The sequence below is a fragment of the Poecilia reticulata genome, linkage group LG4, assembly GCF_000633615.1.
Source record: "Poecilia reticulata strain Guanapo linkage group LG4, Guppy_female_1.0+MT, whole genome shotgun sequence".
Taxonomy (NCBI): Eukaryota; Metazoa; Chordata; class Actinopteri; order Cyprinodontiformes; family Poeciliidae; genus Poecilia; species Poecilia reticulata.
Window position 1 is genome coordinate 18,505,909 of NC_024334.1, and position 17,866 is coordinate 18,523,774.

A 17,866-nucleotide genomic window follows, 5' to 3' on the forward strand; every position below is an offset into this window, starting at 1 on the left:
ATATATCACACAACTATGTGCTGCTTTGTGTTGGTCTTTCACATTAAATCCTAAAAATACATGACATTTTGCGGCTGTAATGTAACAAAACCTTAAAATGTTCAAGGAATGTATAATTGTATAATTGTTTATAAAAATCAATGCTTGACAAATGCATTCTGTTGTGGTTTAAAACTTTATTACTATTACTGGATTTTTATGGGGCACAATTCTAAGTGACTTTATTAGCTGCACAGATAAAGGAGATACACACAAGGTGGAGCACTCAATCTCTGGCTGAACATTGATTAAATATCTTTATTTATCTCTCTGATAATTGCCCGTATGTACCGATTCCCAGGGCAGCAGCTTCTGTGCAGTAACGAACAGTAGAGCCGTCTCGTAATGGGCGTTTTGATTCTCTTCAAAGCTTTTTTATCTTTTTTTATCCCCCCCACCCAGCCTTGACCTTTCCGCAGTCTTCCCAATAACGTGGCGCGAGGATGACTGACAGCCCCCTGTGTGGCGAACCAATTAAACATAAAGATACATCTAAAAAGAAGGAAACATTTTACATTTACCTCGGTTATTTATTGACTAACCCATTAGAATGGAGGCAGCACTTTTCTCCATGTGACTTCGGGAAGACCCACATATGATGGAAGAGGATCAGTCGAGGCTTACCTGTAACCTTTGGAATGCTGCTTTCACCGCCTCTCCACCCACATAATCATGCGTTCATTCCCCCACACGGTTCCAAATGAGTTCTGGACCATTTTCTGTTCCTTGTTTTATTTTCGTGCAGTTATCGAATATAAGTCAATGATTGCCTGCAGGGGAGGCTGAGCTGTTTGCCGTGCTGCCATGCTGGCACAGTCCACAGAGGGTCAAACGGTTTTCGCCCGCGTGTTCGGCCAGCCCTGTAGTACTATACACACGCCGTGCGTGGGCCGCGCAGTAAAAACCATAAAACTCTGGCTGGTGGAACTCGTCCAAACTGGCTGAATCTCTGCGGGTGGCGGAACAACTATCGAGGTTCCAATCAGGCTGACACAGAAATGACCACAGACGGAGGGGAGGAGGTCGGTGTGTTTCTGCCGCTTTTATCTTCCGCTGTCCTAAGAGGCCGAACCGAAAAAAATAAAATAAAATAAAATAAAACACTAACAACGGTAACAACGGTAGTAATGACACAACATCTCAGTGTCATTCTGTGTTTCGAGGCTCAGTTTGCTGGAGTTTTTTTTTTTGTGGGTATTATTTGGAAACGTGTGGCCCAGAAGAATCCTTTCAACTAACTCAGAAGTAGACAGTGTTTAACGGAGGGAGGACATGTTGCTAAAAGCGTGTCCCGGTGAACAGAGGACCGTTCTGGTGCCGTCAAAAGGACACAGCTCAAATTCGGACACTGTAGACTAAAACGGAGCACTCGAAAAGCAGTTCCCGTTTAGAAAAGTACATTTTTCACATTCATTTCACATAAAAACGATAAACTTCCTTGTATTTGAATTGGGTTTCACAAAATGGAGCATAGTTGCGAAGTGTGAGGAAACAGACACACGGTTTTCCAGGTGCTGACGTAGAACAGAACACCGGACAAATTGACTCAAACGCATCGCGATATAAGCGTTTCATATCCGTCAAAATCGATAATTACTGATTAGTTGTTTTTTTTATTATTTAAATTGATAAAATTCTGCCACATTGGTTCCGTGATCTTTCCTTTTTCATCCAGTTGTTACTCCATGTTATTATTGTTTTTTTTTAAGCAGTTATGAATCATGGTGGCGAAATATGAAATTGCTATTGCGCAAGTTACACAACAGGTTGTTGCCAAAGAGAAATTGAGTTAGTTAATGCCACTCAGCTTTGCTTAGCTTTCCTTGAGAGTTTGAGCGGCTAAAGTCTTTCCTCTGCCTACATCCCCCAGAATGCAGTGCGGTTCTAGCTCGGAATTCAGTGGAATTATTGAATATTCAAATCAGATTTATAATCTGCTGATATTGATCATGTGCCTATCGCGATATATATTGCTATATAGTTATTCATTTATTTTCCAGCGCTGTGCTGACAGCTGTTTTTTTTCTGAGCTTATGCTTTGTACCTTCTTTCCAAAAACAAAAACAAAACTCAAGCTCAGTCTGATCGAATGGAAAGTGTCTGTAAACACCAAACTCAATCCCAGATTATAATTTTTGATTTTCTGCCTATACTTTGACTGGGCCATTGTAACCATGCTTTGATTTGAATGATCAAAGCAATAATTAATGTTGAGGTTTGACCACTTCATCCCACATGTTTGCTGTCTCCCTGTCAGGCCTTGTTTTCAAGCTGCAAACAGGACCTCTTGTGGTCCGTTTCAGCAATGACTCTTTTGCATAAAGTCCATGAACCAACAGTTGATTTTTCCACCTGTGCCACACTTTTTACATTTTGGCACAACATATTTAACTACGAGATGTTGAAGGCTAACTAATGTTCCCTATTAAAACCTCTGAGGCCGTCACGTCCATTTTCCACAGACACTTCTCCTTGTGTTACTGCTTTTCGCCACGGTCAATAATTTATCTCAATAAGATGACACATCGTTCACATGACACAAACTGGACAAATTATTTGTGCTGCGCTTCACATTAGTGCCAACAGGATGCTGTCAGGAATGTTACCGTGGCACTTAATCTGTTGCAGCAGCGTTTCCTGTGAGGTGGATGCGAAACTATCATTCATACATTTAATCATCTAATGAAGTCCACTTTAGCTTCAGTGGTTAGCGTCTCCACGCATCACGCATGGGGTGCTGGGGTTCAATCCCCGGCAGGTGTTCTTGATGAAAGCTATTCTCTTTTGCTTTTATTTATCTCCATTACTCAAAAATTGCTCAGTTTTGCTCAAATTTTATTTTAAAAACTGAGCTTTTTAGATGGCAGTCCCTCCGTCGGGACCCAGTCAGAATCTGACTCCTTTCATTTTATTAAGCGTTCACTTCGCAAGTGAAAATAGAGTAATATTTTCTTCAATCAAATAAAGCCTCCCACTGTTTTTATTATTAAGCAGATGAAGTATAGAGAATAAAACATCCTAGAAAAACATGGTTACTACAAAACACAGCTGAATAAATTAACATATTACTAAAAAGTGAATAAATCCAATATATTATTGTGACACACATATATATTATACTTACAGCTTCATCTGTCATTTTGTAAAATTAAATTTTACAAATGATGGATAAAAAATAAATAAAAATGTTGTGTTATGGCCTAAACAGTTATGAGGAGGACAGCTGACTTGACACTTATCAATTAGTCCAAAGGTCATAGAGCATGTTTATTCAGAGTAACTGCGTTCTGCTCTGAATTTGTTTTCTGAAATATGGCTCTGAAGATAGTTCAGTTTCTCTGGATTTTATTTTGGATATCAGACTAAATGCATGCCATATTTTTAGATTTACTATTGCCAAAAAACCCCCCAAAAAACTAAAATAGTAAAATCCTACCAAAGCTTGTGGCTAATGTGATCAGATGTGAAAAGGTTCAAGCCGTATTAAGCCTTCTGTACACATTTAGAGGGCAGAAAGCTGCTGAAACCTTCCTGTCGAAGCTTTGCGTGGAACATGAACGATAAAAATCTGCGCCGAGTCTCGGCTGCAACCTTGTGATCCTGTTTGATGGTGAGAATTTTCATTAAGTGCGACCAAGTGTTTCATTAAGAGTTTAGTTATAGAAAAACATAATTAATCCAGTATTTCTGCTACTTTAAGGCTCCTGTTTGTGGTTCGCATAAAAGATTTTTAATTAAGATGTACAAAGATTGTACAACTGCAGTGCTGGGAAATACTGCGTAAACATTCATTAGTTTTAAACAAACGCTGTAACATTTCACTTCACGACATGCGTTTGCATTCTGGCTTCTCCGTACAACCAGTAGAAGCTAACACACACAGAAAAACTAATCCTATGTGTGTGATATTTTACAAAAACACACTTTTTGCAGTGTGTTTGTTCAGTGTCTTCTTCTGTGTAGTTCCATCACCTACCAGCAGATGGAGACAGAAGTATATGCAAAAAAAAGTCAGTTCAGCAGCTTCATTTGAAGGTAAGTCCAACACATATAACCACGTCCAGAATTATTCATGCCCCTGGCAGATTTAGATTTAAAGAACTCTTTTAACTTAACTTAAATACAAAGTATATTTAAATTATGTGAAAATGTGATACTGCAATGAACCGATGCAAAAAAAAAAAAAAAAACCTCTTGACTGATATTTTATATCAGAGTCTGGAATTTCCCATTCCAGACTGGTTTGAGTTTGTGGGAAAATCCAAGGTTCTACAACATTCCAAATCGTCCTCACTGACCTAAAGTATCCTAACCACGACCCCGACTAACAGGGAGCAGCTGTTTTCATCGACTTAGCAGGTGATAAATTTCCTTATCATATTTTGGGAGATGATTATTTCGTTTATATTATATTAGGGTCTGTTTTTAATTCAGTGTATTCTAAATGCACACGGAAAAAAAAACAAAAAACGTTTTATGCTCAAGTTTTCCCAGTTGAAATATTAGCTGAGAAATACAAGCAAGTGCAACCTGATTAAAAGTTTTAGTTTTGGGAGCTTCTTAACTGAAGTATGGCTGAAAGGTTAAAAACCTTGCGAGGCTTTGAAGGCATCACGATTTAGACGACAAAGTGGTTGTAAATGTGATGTTAATCTGTCTGGAGCATCGTTTAGTGAAGGGATGAGACTGAAATCAATATTTACCAATGTAACAGAGAAGACAGGAAGTGGCCGTGATCAAAGGACTCCCCCGCGCATCAGAAAAAAATGGAGGAAGTGAGGTCATGACCGAGGCCTCCGCAGTCCCGGAGTCTTCAGCAAGAGGATTCAGAAATCTACACACAAAGCTTTCTGTGTCTGATTCGATTTCCAGGAGTTTCATCCAGAGATACAATCAAATGGCGTCTGGCTTAATCTCAAAGCATACTTATGCGTTAGAACGGCCCAGTCAAAGTCCAGACCTAAACTCAACTGAGCATCTGCAACAAGATTTCAATACTCAACAATCTCAGAGGCTCTCCAGCAAAGAAGAACGTGCAAAATGTACTGACTGCTGACGTGAAAAGCTGGTAGGGACGTACTCCGAAAAACCTGTGACTGTAATTGTAGCATAAGGTTACTGACTGACCCACAGGGTACTGACTGAGACCCCACAAATTTTTCTTACTTTTATTTCCGTGTTCATCAATGCCTCACTGTCTCAAGTGAAATCTAAATCAAACACATCAGAGCTAGAGGCAGCACTGTGACAAACTGTGACCGAGTTCTGTAGATTTGAATGCTGTGCGAGAAAGACACTGTAGTTATTTTAGCCTTCACTGACCTAAAAGTACTTCAATACTTGTGTCTGATTATTGTTAGAAAAGAAAAGAGCGTTGAAATTCCCCTTAATCTTATCAAATTTGTGGCAAAATCAGCTCGAGCATGCAGAGCACCGCTACGTCTCTCCATCAAGGTAACCCGTTGCTACGATTTATCTGATCTGAGAAGAGGTTCTGCAGCATTCTTTCTTTTTTTTTTTGCCGGAAGGCATCAGACAGTCCGTTCACCTGCGCAGTCATTTGCTTGACCTTGGCAGTGATTGATAGAATCTCCTGACTCATGAGTCCTCCACCCACCAGGCGGTCGGTCGTCCGTCTCTTGTTTTATCACACAGCAAGGAGTGATGGAGTGTGGAGAGGTAGAGCAGGCTGGGAAGCTGCGTACACCTGCTCTGGACGTTTTAGGAGAGAGTTTGGCGGAAAACTGCGGCGCTAAACTTTGTTACGCCAGCGAAAGGTCGTGGCAGCTGACGGGTTAGCATACTGAAAACATCAGAAGAATCGAATCAATTTTATTTTATTTTTATTGAGGATTTCGGAAGCTTTTATTAAGTCTTTCAAGATCGCCTACAAATTCCTTGAACGTATTTGTTTTATTCGGTCTCCTGGTTGACTTCAGTAATTCTGGATCACCTGCAGAAACAACAGGTAAAACAGACGTTGCACGTGTCTTGCTAATTGTTGATACCAGCTGCAGTACTTAAAAAAAACTTTTTTTTATCTCTACAGACGGACAGACGCGCGGCCAGACGCTGACTTTACCTCGTTGAGCCACTCGGTGAAGGCAGAGGTGCGCGTGAAGACGGTGGGTTTCTGCACTTCGTTGCACATGGCGGAAGACACAAAGCTGGTCACGCCCTGAATGTACCACCTACCATCCTGACCCAGGCAGTTCAGAGGACCCCCGGAGTCACCCTGTGACACAAACACAGCATGGAGCCTCAAACCGAGTCCGGATGTAGCTGCTGAAGCTCAGACAGGTGGATTCTGTTGATGCGTTGACTCACGTTGCACGCAGAAATGACATCGCCTCCTGCGCACACCATGGTGGTCTTCACCGTGTGGCCCCACCAATCACTGCGGCTGCAGACGCTGTGCTCCACCACGGGCAGCGAGGCCTGCTGCAGTATGTCAGGCATGGGGCCGTGGGCTGATGATTCACAGAGAACATCGATATGTAAACACATTCAGCATTCAGCTGATAATATTATGGAAAAACCTATCAAACTTTGCTAATTGCTTCTGGCTAGTCTGAAGGAGCCGAGTGGGGGAAGTCGCGGCTGATGGCTGCATTGTGAGAAGGAAGCTCGACTTGGAAACTGCAGCTCTCAATTAAACCTGTTTTTAGAATTGCTGAGCAGCTTTTTGCATATTTCGATTGGCATTTTGAAGATTTCTCTTTGTTGCTGAGCTCCCAGTTTTTGAGGTTGGAGAAAACTCTTTAACTTTAGCTCCTCCCACTAATTCCAAAACGTGAATAATTTTGTTATGAAAATGCTGACCATGACTAGAACTGCATCCTCCTCAACGTCAGAGGGATTAATCACTGGGACACGTTGACTGGAGTTACACCAGTGGATGCAACCAGATCCGGACCGGCCATCGGGAGCACCGGGACGTTTCCCGGTGGCCTGACCGCTGGTACGGGCAGAACTTACATCTGCTGTTGATGGTAAAGTGCACAATTTGATTTAAAACTCAACTCAGTCGTGATGGTTTGCGTTAATTCTATGGCTGTGGCCTGGGACGGCATTCAATTCCTGTCTTGGATTATAGTCCCAGTCTGGCCCTGCATGGTGCACACTCTCTAGCACATACAGCAAAGTTCTGACAAATCGAACAGTATGTTCAAAATAGTCTAGTCCAGAGGAATAGCAGGGACTTTACTGTAAAGGTTGCCCCAGCCGGAGATGAAACAATGGGTCCCGTGGGCCAGGATCTCTTCTGCCTGAGGAAGACAAGCCACGCCGACGCTGTCGTTCATAATGGGGCTCTTATCCAGCTTCAGCAGGGCGAGGTCATTGCTGAGAGAGAAGCATTGTCACATGAAGAGTTTGTCTAAACAGGAAGGTAAGCACTTTGACGTGCCGTCTATTGTTCTGATCATGTGTGTTTCTTTTACTGCAGTCAATCGATTAGAAGGGGATCAGATTTGTCATACTCAAGCGCTGTGATCAGTTGCGATTAGTCGTTATGTTTAACTCTGTAAGCTTGAAGTGTTGAAATGCACATTTTCAAAAAATGTTTAAGAAAATGTTTATTGCCACAAACCGAATTGGATGGAGATTCTCAGTTTTCTAGGTTTTCATAGTCAGGAGAGTTTAAAAGAAGTAACTTTGTTTCAAATGTAATTTAGAAATGTTAACTATAAACTGCTTGTGCTTTGGTGGAAGGATAATTCAACGTTGCATTATGTTGGTACTACCCTGGTTTAATCCAAACGTCCTTCACTATGTTTTGGTTGGGTTTTTTTACACCTGTTTTTAAGGATTGCTTTGGCACCAATGGACTTTATTTGACAGTAATCTGGCAGGAAAGGGGCAGTAAGAAGACACATGGCAAAGGAACTGAGGTCTATATGCTTTGTATACGGGGTGTTCGCTTGAACCGCAGTGTTTGTTAAAGTGAAATTTGCCAAAATTTGCTCCTTACTCATCTTTTCGCTTGCCACTCAGCATTGTTGACTGCAGTACAAGACCGTTAAACGTGCTTTTTTGAGCTAGTAACCCTCTGCCAGAGAGAGGCTTCTAGGTCAAAATACGTAACGCAATTAATATGCATGCGATATCGACATGTATTTGCTGTGCGGCAAAATAGCCCTCTGCTGCTTCATCTCGTCCATGAATTCGTTAATCTGTTTTAGGTGGTCGAACTCTTTGGTTCATCCAAACAAACCGAACACACCCACCCGTTGGCCACGTGGTCGATGTCCCACTCAGGATGAACAACGATGCGCAGGATGTCTCTGATCTGCTCTGTGCCCTCCTGCAGGCTCATGTCATGCTCCCCTAAAACCACGCGGTACACATCTCCTGGCCTTCACAAGAGAAAACACGTTCACTTCTCATCAATATGTGGCAGCACCATTTCACCTGGCGTTATTATGTCACATTGTATTGACGGTATTGTGAGTAGGTGGTCACCAGATGCAGTGTCCAGCAGTCAGCACCCAGCGAGGAGCCACCAGCGTTCCTCCACATGTGTGATGGAAGCGGGAGCCATGTTGCACTTGCAGGGAGATCTGTGAAAGTTATGCCTTATTTTATGTTCCAACAAGTCAGATAATGGTGGATGGTGCATGAATAAGACAATGCGAGGTGAAAGTACTCAATTTTAGTAGAGAGTGGCTACTAAGTTGACTACTTTTAGCCAAAGTAGTCACTATAAAGTCGCATGTCAGACCATCATCACTTAGCACTTAGATGGATGTAGCTAAATGTAGGTCAATCCTAGAAGAAAACCTTTTAGAGTCTACAAAATACTTGAGTCTGACTGAACTCATCTTACTTTGCAATGAAAAATTGGCAAATATAGTACGTAAAAACACAATTTTGCCATTTTTTCACATTTGTGAGGTCAGACACTGACGTTGGATGAGGAGGCATGGCCAGTCTCAGCTCTAACTCACTCTGAAGGCATCCTATCGGGTTGGGGTCAGGCCAGTGAAGTTCTGTGAAGTTCTGATACACCACCAAGTCACTCAGCCGTGTATTTATGGATCTCGCTTGGTGCGTTGGCCTACAGTCGCATTGAAACAGGAAGTGACAATTTCTGAACTGCTCTAAGAGTCAGGAGCATTATAATGTCCAAAATGCTGAAGCATGAAGAGTTTATTTTACTAAAATTAAGGGGAGATGTCAAAGTCATGGAAAAAAGTCCCATACAATAACCTCATCTACATAAAACTTTACGCTGTAAATAATGCATTAGGCAAGCACTGGTGGCCTGACAACGGCCAAATCCAGACTGGCACACATAAAAATGCACCACATTTTTTTTACTTAATAAGGTAAACATAGATATATATATATATATATATAATTTTTTTTGTTTGTTTTTTTGTTTTTGTGGTTGTGAATATAGACAAATAGACCCTGGGTGTGAATACTTTTGCGAGGCGCCGTATGATTTACCTGCCAAGGCCAGCTATGGGGACGAGCGTCCACTCCATTCACAACCCTACTGGTGTCTGGCTTCACTGCAGGTGAACCACACCCAAAAACTATGGAAAACATCAGAACAAATTATTCTGTCAATAAAGTCTACAATGACAACTGTATTTTAAAATGAGAGAATAATTTAAGAAAAATAAAAAAAACCTCACCAAACACTACCTGCAGCAGGACGACGACTAGAGTCTGCAGCATGTTTTCAATGTAACAGGAAAAATAATCCTGCTCTGTCCCGCTCTGCTCCTTTTATATCGCCGTTGTTCTGAGAATAAAAACTGAGACGCAGCCTTATCACAACCGGCTGAGAAAAAGTTCCACTTCCACAGATGTGTCAACTTTCCAGCCAAAAACTCATAACTCAGCTAAGCCATTTCAGTGACTGCCTTGTCTGTCAGGTAATGTTTTGAACATCCAACATCTATTGAGTTTGTTGTTTCAGTTTGGTTTCCTGTGCAAATTATAAAAAAAGGCGACATTTCTGCACTACACCGTTCCACTCAATTTCAGTTCTCAGAAGCCAGAAAATGTCAACAGAATTGAGTTATTTGGTGACTAATTTAACAATCAATGCCTAATTAAAGTGAATTGCAGAACAAAAAGTATCCCATTTTCTAATTTTAAAAAATGCTCAGAAATGTTGGTGGTGTTTGCCAGCTTCCCTGGGCAAATAATAAATCTAATCCACTTCAGTAAAACGGTTATCCGTTTGTGACTCGACACATGGGACATTTCCCAAGGCTGCTGGGTAAGTTGGGTCAAGTTCAGGGAAATCTCTTATGGAATAAGATGCTTAAAAACATTGAAATTGCACAGGAAGTTCTGTAAACTGAAGCAGTTTCTTTCTATGGAACAAAATAATGACGCAAATATATTGTGTAAGTCATTTACTTGCAGGTGAAGAGCACATCTTGTTTGATGATGGGATTTATGACTCTTTGAAGGGAACTTCACTTTAAAGAGCTGTTAAAAAGCTACGTTTTTGAACGTTTACATTTGTCTATCAAGCAATTTTTTCCGTTATGCAAGTTTTTCCAAATACACAAGAAAATAGGATCATCTTTCTAAGAAAAATTCATATTTTCTCAAACGTTGCGAAATACAACGTTATTGTGTTCTTGCAGAAAAAAACAGCTATGTGCTTTCATAAAATATAACATTTTCAGATACAAATGTCAAAGACCTTTATTGTTCTTTGTATGCACAACTAAGATTTTAGGACTATTTGTAATTTAGAAGCAAAATGTAAGAAATAAAATAAACTTGCTTTGGGAGAAACCATTAAACCAACTTTTATGAGCTTTCCATCTCGTTATAACGTCATTCCATCACCAAAAACATGCCTTGAGTGTTGTTTTCTTTCTTTCATGCATGTTTGAGAAATTCTTTAATCTCCATTCAAACCATTCAAACTGTGCTAAACACACCGCCTTTTCTGCGCAGCTCCTTCAGACTAGCCTGAAGCAATCAGCAAACGCCTTGTAGAACTGCACATCTGCTGAGCTCATTATAGGAGCTACTTCTGAGTGAAACGCTGGTCAAATCGCTGTTAAACGGTTAATAGAGAAGTGATGTTTGCAATGACTTCCTAAAGGCGGAGTTTCAGAAAGAAACGGAGTTTCTTAAGGAGACAGAGGCCCAATTATGAAGTCAAACTTCTTTTAAGTCATATTCGATATAGCCAACATTTTTATAACAACTGAAGGTAAAGCGGCTGGAAAATCCATGATACTGTCCCATTTCTATCAATTTGTGTGCAGAGCACTTTAAGCAAGCCAAGTGGTAAAAAACAAAAGAGCTCTCACTAACAGACTTAAGACTGAAAGCCTGAACTGCAGCAAAACACAACCTTTTTCTCAGAACCACGCAGCTTTCTGGGTTACCTTGGAGAGAACCGGTCCTGTAACAACCGTCTCTGCTTTAATAGCGGGTTATGCATTCACAAAAAGGGGTAGGGGCCGGCGCTCCAGCTGAGTCTGGGGCCGATTCTTCACGCCCCACTCAGACAGTCTCCTCTCCTCCTCAGGGAAACCAACGTCGCTCTCTGGAGAGGACGCGGCACGTCTATAAATTCCCCCTCTTTCAGGGGGCAAATCAAATCAACAGCGCCTCGGCAGCTTCGCTTGTTTTTTCCTGCCATGTCCAAATAATTCCCACCTCCGCCAGAGACGGCGAGAAGATTTATGGAATAGACATGTGCTGCATGTTTGCATAACACGGCAGTGACAGAGCTGTGAATAATTCGGATTAGGGCCGGGGAAACGGATAGCTGACAATGAATTAGTCACCGTCGCCGTTTACGGGAGCCTCACTCAAGTGGAAGTTACTCTTTATTATGAATGGGTTTCTAAAGAGCAATCAATCCCATAGAGCTCAACAACATGGAAAAGAACTAGTGGCACTTTTCTGAATCGTATCCATGTTGATGATAGACCGCTGCTTACAATACAAATATTATATTTCACAACGGGACTCTCATTAAGCAAAGTTCATCAACCTTTCCACTCTCGGAAGCCGGAAAGCCACGCAGAGAGAGAACAAGAACCACATTTCAGTTCAGGTTTACTTTATTTTGGTAAATTACAAACACAGAAAACAAAAACAATACGGCTTACACAAACCCATAATTTACCAAAGAAGGAATAGGCTGAAGCCAGGGCTTCTGCTTGCCTGCTTTGTTCACAATGCTGAAGGAATAGTAAAGCATTGAAAACTAAATTTATGATGCCTTGTAAAAGTATTTGCACCCCCTTAACTTTCATGTTACATTTACAAACTTCTATTGACTCCATAAGACTTTTAAACACGCAGTACTTTGTATTTTCCAGGCAAGCGGTAGCATTTTATAACTCAATTGAATCATTATATTACCATCAGTTGTTATAAAAACGCTGTATATATCAACCAAGAATTAAAAGAAATTTGACTTCGTAATTTAACATTTTAGAAATTGGGCCTCTGTCTCTTTAAGAACCTCCTGCTCATTCTGAAACTTCACCTTCATGAAGTCATCACAACATGGCTCCTCTTTAACAACACTGGTTTCACTGGTTTCTCAGTGAAACCAGCTCCTCAGCAGATGTGCAGTTCCACCTAATTGCTCCTGGCTAGTCTGAAGGAGCTGAGTGGAGGAAACTTGGAAACTGCATCTCGAAGACGCTGCTCGGTCCACCATGGAGTTTTTCCACAGCTGAATGGTTGCCATGAAGATTAAAGGGTTTCCCAAACATGCGTAAAATAAAGCAACACTCCAGGTTTGATTTTGATGAGGGAACGACATTATAACATGATGTAAAGCTAAAAAACGTCAATGTTACATAACTAAGTGATAGATCAACACAAAGGTTGGCTGCATTTATCGTCACTGAATAATGTTGGTGAAATCTGCCATGTCTAAAGACTAGAGACTTAAGGTGCTACTTTTGCTAGCTTGACCTCAAGTAAGCGAGGCTCTGTTTTTAACTACCAGTAACAATCATTAAGGTTTCCTCTTACATACAGGTCCGTTGCACATATTCATGATTAAAAAGAACAACAATTTGCTCCAAATTGTGCGAGTTTTTCCTCAACCGCGTCTTGAGTCATAACCTTTTCTAAACCTCCAGAATGTCTTTTGATTGTTTCGTTCCGTCCGTTGTTCTGCTGAAGGTATGAAAACTGATATTTCCAGGGGAGAAATATGGCTGCCCACAGAAGCGGGCCTGCCTTTCATTCGGTGGCGTCTCCAGACAGAGATAAATGGTCTGAGACCAGGCAGCGTGGTTCAAGAGCCGAGTATGCATCTCCCATGGTTTTCAGATATGTCAGAAATCTGCTGAGGGGCCGCAGACACAGGAAATGCTGCCAATTAAGCCTCTGAGACATAAATCACATTTTAGAGCTACGTCACATTCAGTGACCAAAAAGCTGGTCTCCAGTTACTAACAGCCATTAGGTTAAGATGTATTTGCCCAATAAATTCATTACTTATAGGTCAGGTTAAGCTATCATTTTCACAAAGTAATAGACAAAAATGCAATGTGTGTTTTTGTGTGTGTTTTTTTTAGTGTGACCATTGACTTTTAAATCAAGAAACACAGTTGGGTACTGAAACCAGGTTTTCTTGTGCCATCTACCGTTAGTTCCTCCTGGTGAAGATGTATGAATTGGCTTCAAATAAATGTGCCATTTGGCTGCAACAGGATCATCATTTAAAAAATTTAAATAACTGTTTTTTTTTTATTCAAAATGAATGAAAAAATGAAAAATAACTCCCATCAGGATTTTTTTTAATACAAAATCACAAGTTCCCCAGCTTGCTAACTTTTTGTCAGATCCTTTTCACCAACCAAACAGCGTACAATGTTCACTTACACCAATCCTGTTCAGTCTGCTTTAATCAATCTCTGGTTCATTTGTCTAAAAGGTCCGGTTCATTTGGGGAGGTGTGACTGCGCTGTCAAACTCGGAACAAAGAAGCAAATTCTTTCAAATTACTTAAAATTTCCGTTTCCTGTTCTTGTTCTCCGGTTCCTGTACTTTGCGCCCGGTAGCTGAAGAGCAGCATGTGTTTTCTGAGCCTTCGGTTTTCTAACTGAGCCTCTTTCCTCCGTCCTTACTGCTGATCCTCCTCTCGGTTGGGATGGGATGGATGAGACGGGATTAATCTAATTATTGCAGCAGATGTTCCTCCTGAGCACTTTTTGAAACATTTACTCAGCCACGAAAAGCTCTGCTGTATGAATCTTTTCTTGCTTCCCCTCCACAGCCCTGCCTCATTTCACACTCTGCTGCACGGCGTTCCTCTTCCGGATGCAAGTGGCTCGCTTGGTGGGATTTAGCCAGACAAAGAATTTCACTGAACAAAAATAAGGTGCAGCATTCCGTCTTTTCCACATTTTGTCACTTCACAGCCTCAATTTTTGATTTGTTTAGACCAACACCAAACAGCGCTGTTCCGCTTTTTTTCACCTCCGATACCGATACCTGAGATTTAGTGTGGGGTGTGTTTAATGACTGCAGTAAGAAAGCCTGCTTCCAACACATACAGGTCTGCGGTTATGTGATCTGCACCCTAGCAACATTTTTTCTTGACATCTAACTTTTAAATATCATGTCTTAATTGGTGTCAGAGAGTCTGCTGAAGCTCCTGACTGTGTGTGTGTGTGTGTGATCTTCCACTCAGCTCCTCTGGCCCCTAACTTTTATGCACTTTAAAACGAACTGACAAGTTCCTAAAGTAAAGGGAAAAAAAATAGATTTAGAAACAAACGACAAGGCCCAGAGCCTCAGTTGACGGTTTTTTTTTCTTTTTCAGAACATCGTAGGAGCTTCTTACTCTGCGTTTGATCCGCATCGAGGCCCACATGCAGAAGCCGGACGGCATTGACCTCTAAACGATGTCCTGCCATTAACGTCTGCAGCATGAAGCAGCAGCCCTGACTCTACGTGTAGTCGGTCAGCAGTTATTACAGACTTGAGAGGTTAACACAAATGTTAATATTGGCTGGTTTTCAGGAGCAGAAAAAGTAAAAAAAAAAAAAAAGATACTGGAGGATCAGGGTCGCCGTCACTAAGTAAGCTGTACCACTGAAGCCGACCACGTTTTTATACTTTCCCAACATTCAAATGATCATCTCTTGCTCTCGGTTCTGTTTTCCCACGCAGAATTGGGGAATTTTACCTTCAGTTTTTTGCTTACTCAGCTCTGTCCACACAGCCAGAACTGCCTTGAAAAGGAAGTTTTAAACTCAATGGGAATTTCCTGATCAAATAAAAGTAAAATAATAATAATAATAGTATAATTATCAGATTGGACAACCTCTGTCCAATCTCATTGAACTCCAGCTTTTAGCGAAGAAATATCTGCCTCTAAATGCAAATCCGGTGGAGATGTTCTCCAGAAAAAACTCAATTGCAGTAAAAGGCGGCTCTGCGAAGGTTCGAGGTCAGACGGGCCAGATTCAAACACACAGCAAATGTCCACAAATTCTCATTTCTGGAAGGCACTGCAGAAGAATGTTAAACATGCCCGCTGCTGTCTGTTACGTATTACGATGTTAAAAGGCCATATTGGGCTTGTTTTAGCCAAACATCTCAAATTCAGGCCTTTTTAAAATTTTGGCTCATGTCAAAGATGGAAACGGACGTATCCCAGCTTGTTGCTGTAAGGTCGAATTCAGCTAAATAAAACCAAGAGACAAATTTGTGTTCTGCCCTCAACCCTTTTGATTCAATTGACAGGTCACCGTCCGAGGAAGGGACGACTCTGGGTTGTTTTGTTTTTTTTGTCGTCTGTCGTGAACTTTAAGGTCAAGAGAACGTATGAGAGGAGAAAAAATTCATAACAAGAACCCCGGTCTGATACACAGAGGAAACCTAAATCCAAATAGGCGCAGCCCCAGCAGCCACGGCTCCACAGGTTCATCAAAGACGAATCTTCTCCAACCATCATCATCTTATATTTCACACCATGTCCGACCTTAACACCTTGGACCCCCACCAGCCGCTTCAGAAATAGATTTTTTTTTTTTTTTTTTACCAGTAATTGACTCCGTTTGGACTCCTGCTGCATCACTTTCCAGCTTGATTCAATAAGGGCCTCCTATTTTTCTCTCTCTCTCTCTCTCTCTCTCTCTCTCTCTCTCTCTCTCTCTCTCTCTCTCCCTCTCTCTCTCTCTCACCTCCTCCTCATTCCATTTACTCGCCAGCCGTCCAAACCGGAGACTCCCTGCTCGGATTAAAAACAGTTTAGCCCCACGCGCTGGCCAGCATCAGCGGCGCATAAACACAAATCGATTCGGTCACGTACAACAAGAGGCGCCGTGATTATCAGTGCTCCTTTAAATCACAAATCAAACAGTGGGCTTAGCCACAGGCTCCCGATGTTGTAGAAGCATTTCATTAGGTTTGTTGGTGGCGGGGAGAGGGGTGGGAGTGAAAATGAGAACTGTGGAGGCGAAACATCAGGGTTTGATTCCGGCGAAGAAGCACAACTTCAACCCGCGGCGGTAAAAAAGCGGATAGATTGGAAATGAGCTCTGCTCGTACGTAAGGGGGGAGCTAACGGGTAACGGTTTGTGGCAGTAACTTTTCTGGGGTGCCACCTGGTGATTGTAAGAGTTAATTGGACCAAACAGATTCGTAATTCAGGGTCGAGAACATCAAAAGGGACGTTGACATAATGAGGGTTAATCTTTAACTTTCTGCCGGCTAATGACCCCGAAACGAACTGTCGGGTCGGATTAGACGGCACGGCGTTTAACACAAACCTAACGGAGGCGAAATGAAAAAAGAAATGCCGCTGGATTGAAGTTTGAGGTTTCAGAGAGAAGCTCTTAAAGTTCCAGAGGGGCAGTGACAGAAACAAGAAAAAGGAAAACAGCAGACAGACAGACAGGGAGTCGTCCTCTTTGGTCCCTTCTCGCCACAAAGGCTTAAATTTCTTGTTATTGTTTAATAATAAGAAAGCCTCACATCGACTCAGCTCGCCCATATTTCACAGTTTTACGTTGTCATGATAGGACTTTTCTTAGCTCTCATGAAAACGGAAATTCTGTTGTTTCACTCGAAATGAAATGAAGAAACCACATGGAGGCGTCTCACGTATCAGGCAGGCTTTGTAAGAAGATGACATTTTAAATCAGGCGCTCGTTCTCTCTCTTTTTTTTATCTCATTGTCTTTCAGGGAGATTAAATTTGTGCTTTTTGTGTGAAATGTTTCTACATCTGTCGCTGCCTTAAATTTCTTAAAGATACTTGGATGAAATCTAAGAACTTTGTTGATCCTAGTAGTTAAGTTTTAAGGCGCTCTATTTTTCTTCCCCTGTTCAGAAACAGGGGAAGAAGACTTTTTTAGACAGGATAAGAATTGATTTCAGAAGCCAAATTCGTCCACTTTCTTGAAGTTTTCTAAATTTTTTATGTTATACACACAAACAGCGTATGTTTGTGTGTATAACAAACATACACACAAACATACGTGTATGTTTGTGTGTATCGTCGTCTTCTTTGCGGTTTTCACCAGTGGCAACATCCTGTTGTTCATGTGACTCGTGATGGGGAAAAGTGTTTCCATTGCGATTTTCCAAAATAAACCAATTTCAATACCACCTCATCCTAGCGCCAAAACTTTTTATCAAAAGACGAGTTTTTTCAAAAACTAATATGTTTCCACTAAGCAAATTTATTTTTGAAATGTCAAATTATGCCATACGGCCAGCACTAACCTTTTGTAGTCTCGTCTGTTGCACCGTCTGGTTTCCATGGTTTCCTCAGCAGAGTTCTTCATTTGTTCTCGTCTCACATTTGAGAGTTGTGAGAAAATATTTTGTTTACTCACAACAAAAAAATGTTACTT

At 41.4% G+C, this 17,866-nt stretch overlaps 1 protein-coding gene across 1 annotated transcript; it reads right to left on the reverse strand.

The window, feature by feature from the left end:
- Positions 1-5,865: 5,865 nt before the first annotated feature.
- LOC103463870 (chymotrypsin-like elastase family member 3B) lies at positions 5,866-10,017 on the reverse strand. The gene is made up of 8 exons (XM_008407536.2): positions 9,684-10,017; positions 9,493-9,581; positions 8,503-8,600; positions 8,268-8,396; positions 7,247-7,383; positions 6,367-6,509; positions 6,122-6,274; positions 5,866-5,992 (listed from the first exon to the last, which is right to left on the reverse strand). The coding sequence occupies exons 1-8, from the start codon at positions 9,724-9,726 to the stop codon at positions 5,975-5,977; spliced, it is 810 nt and encodes a 269-aa protein (XP_008405758.1). The 5' UTR covers positions 9,727-10,017; the 3' UTR covers positions 5,866-5,974.
- Positions 10,018-17,866: the final 7,849 nt, after the last annotated feature.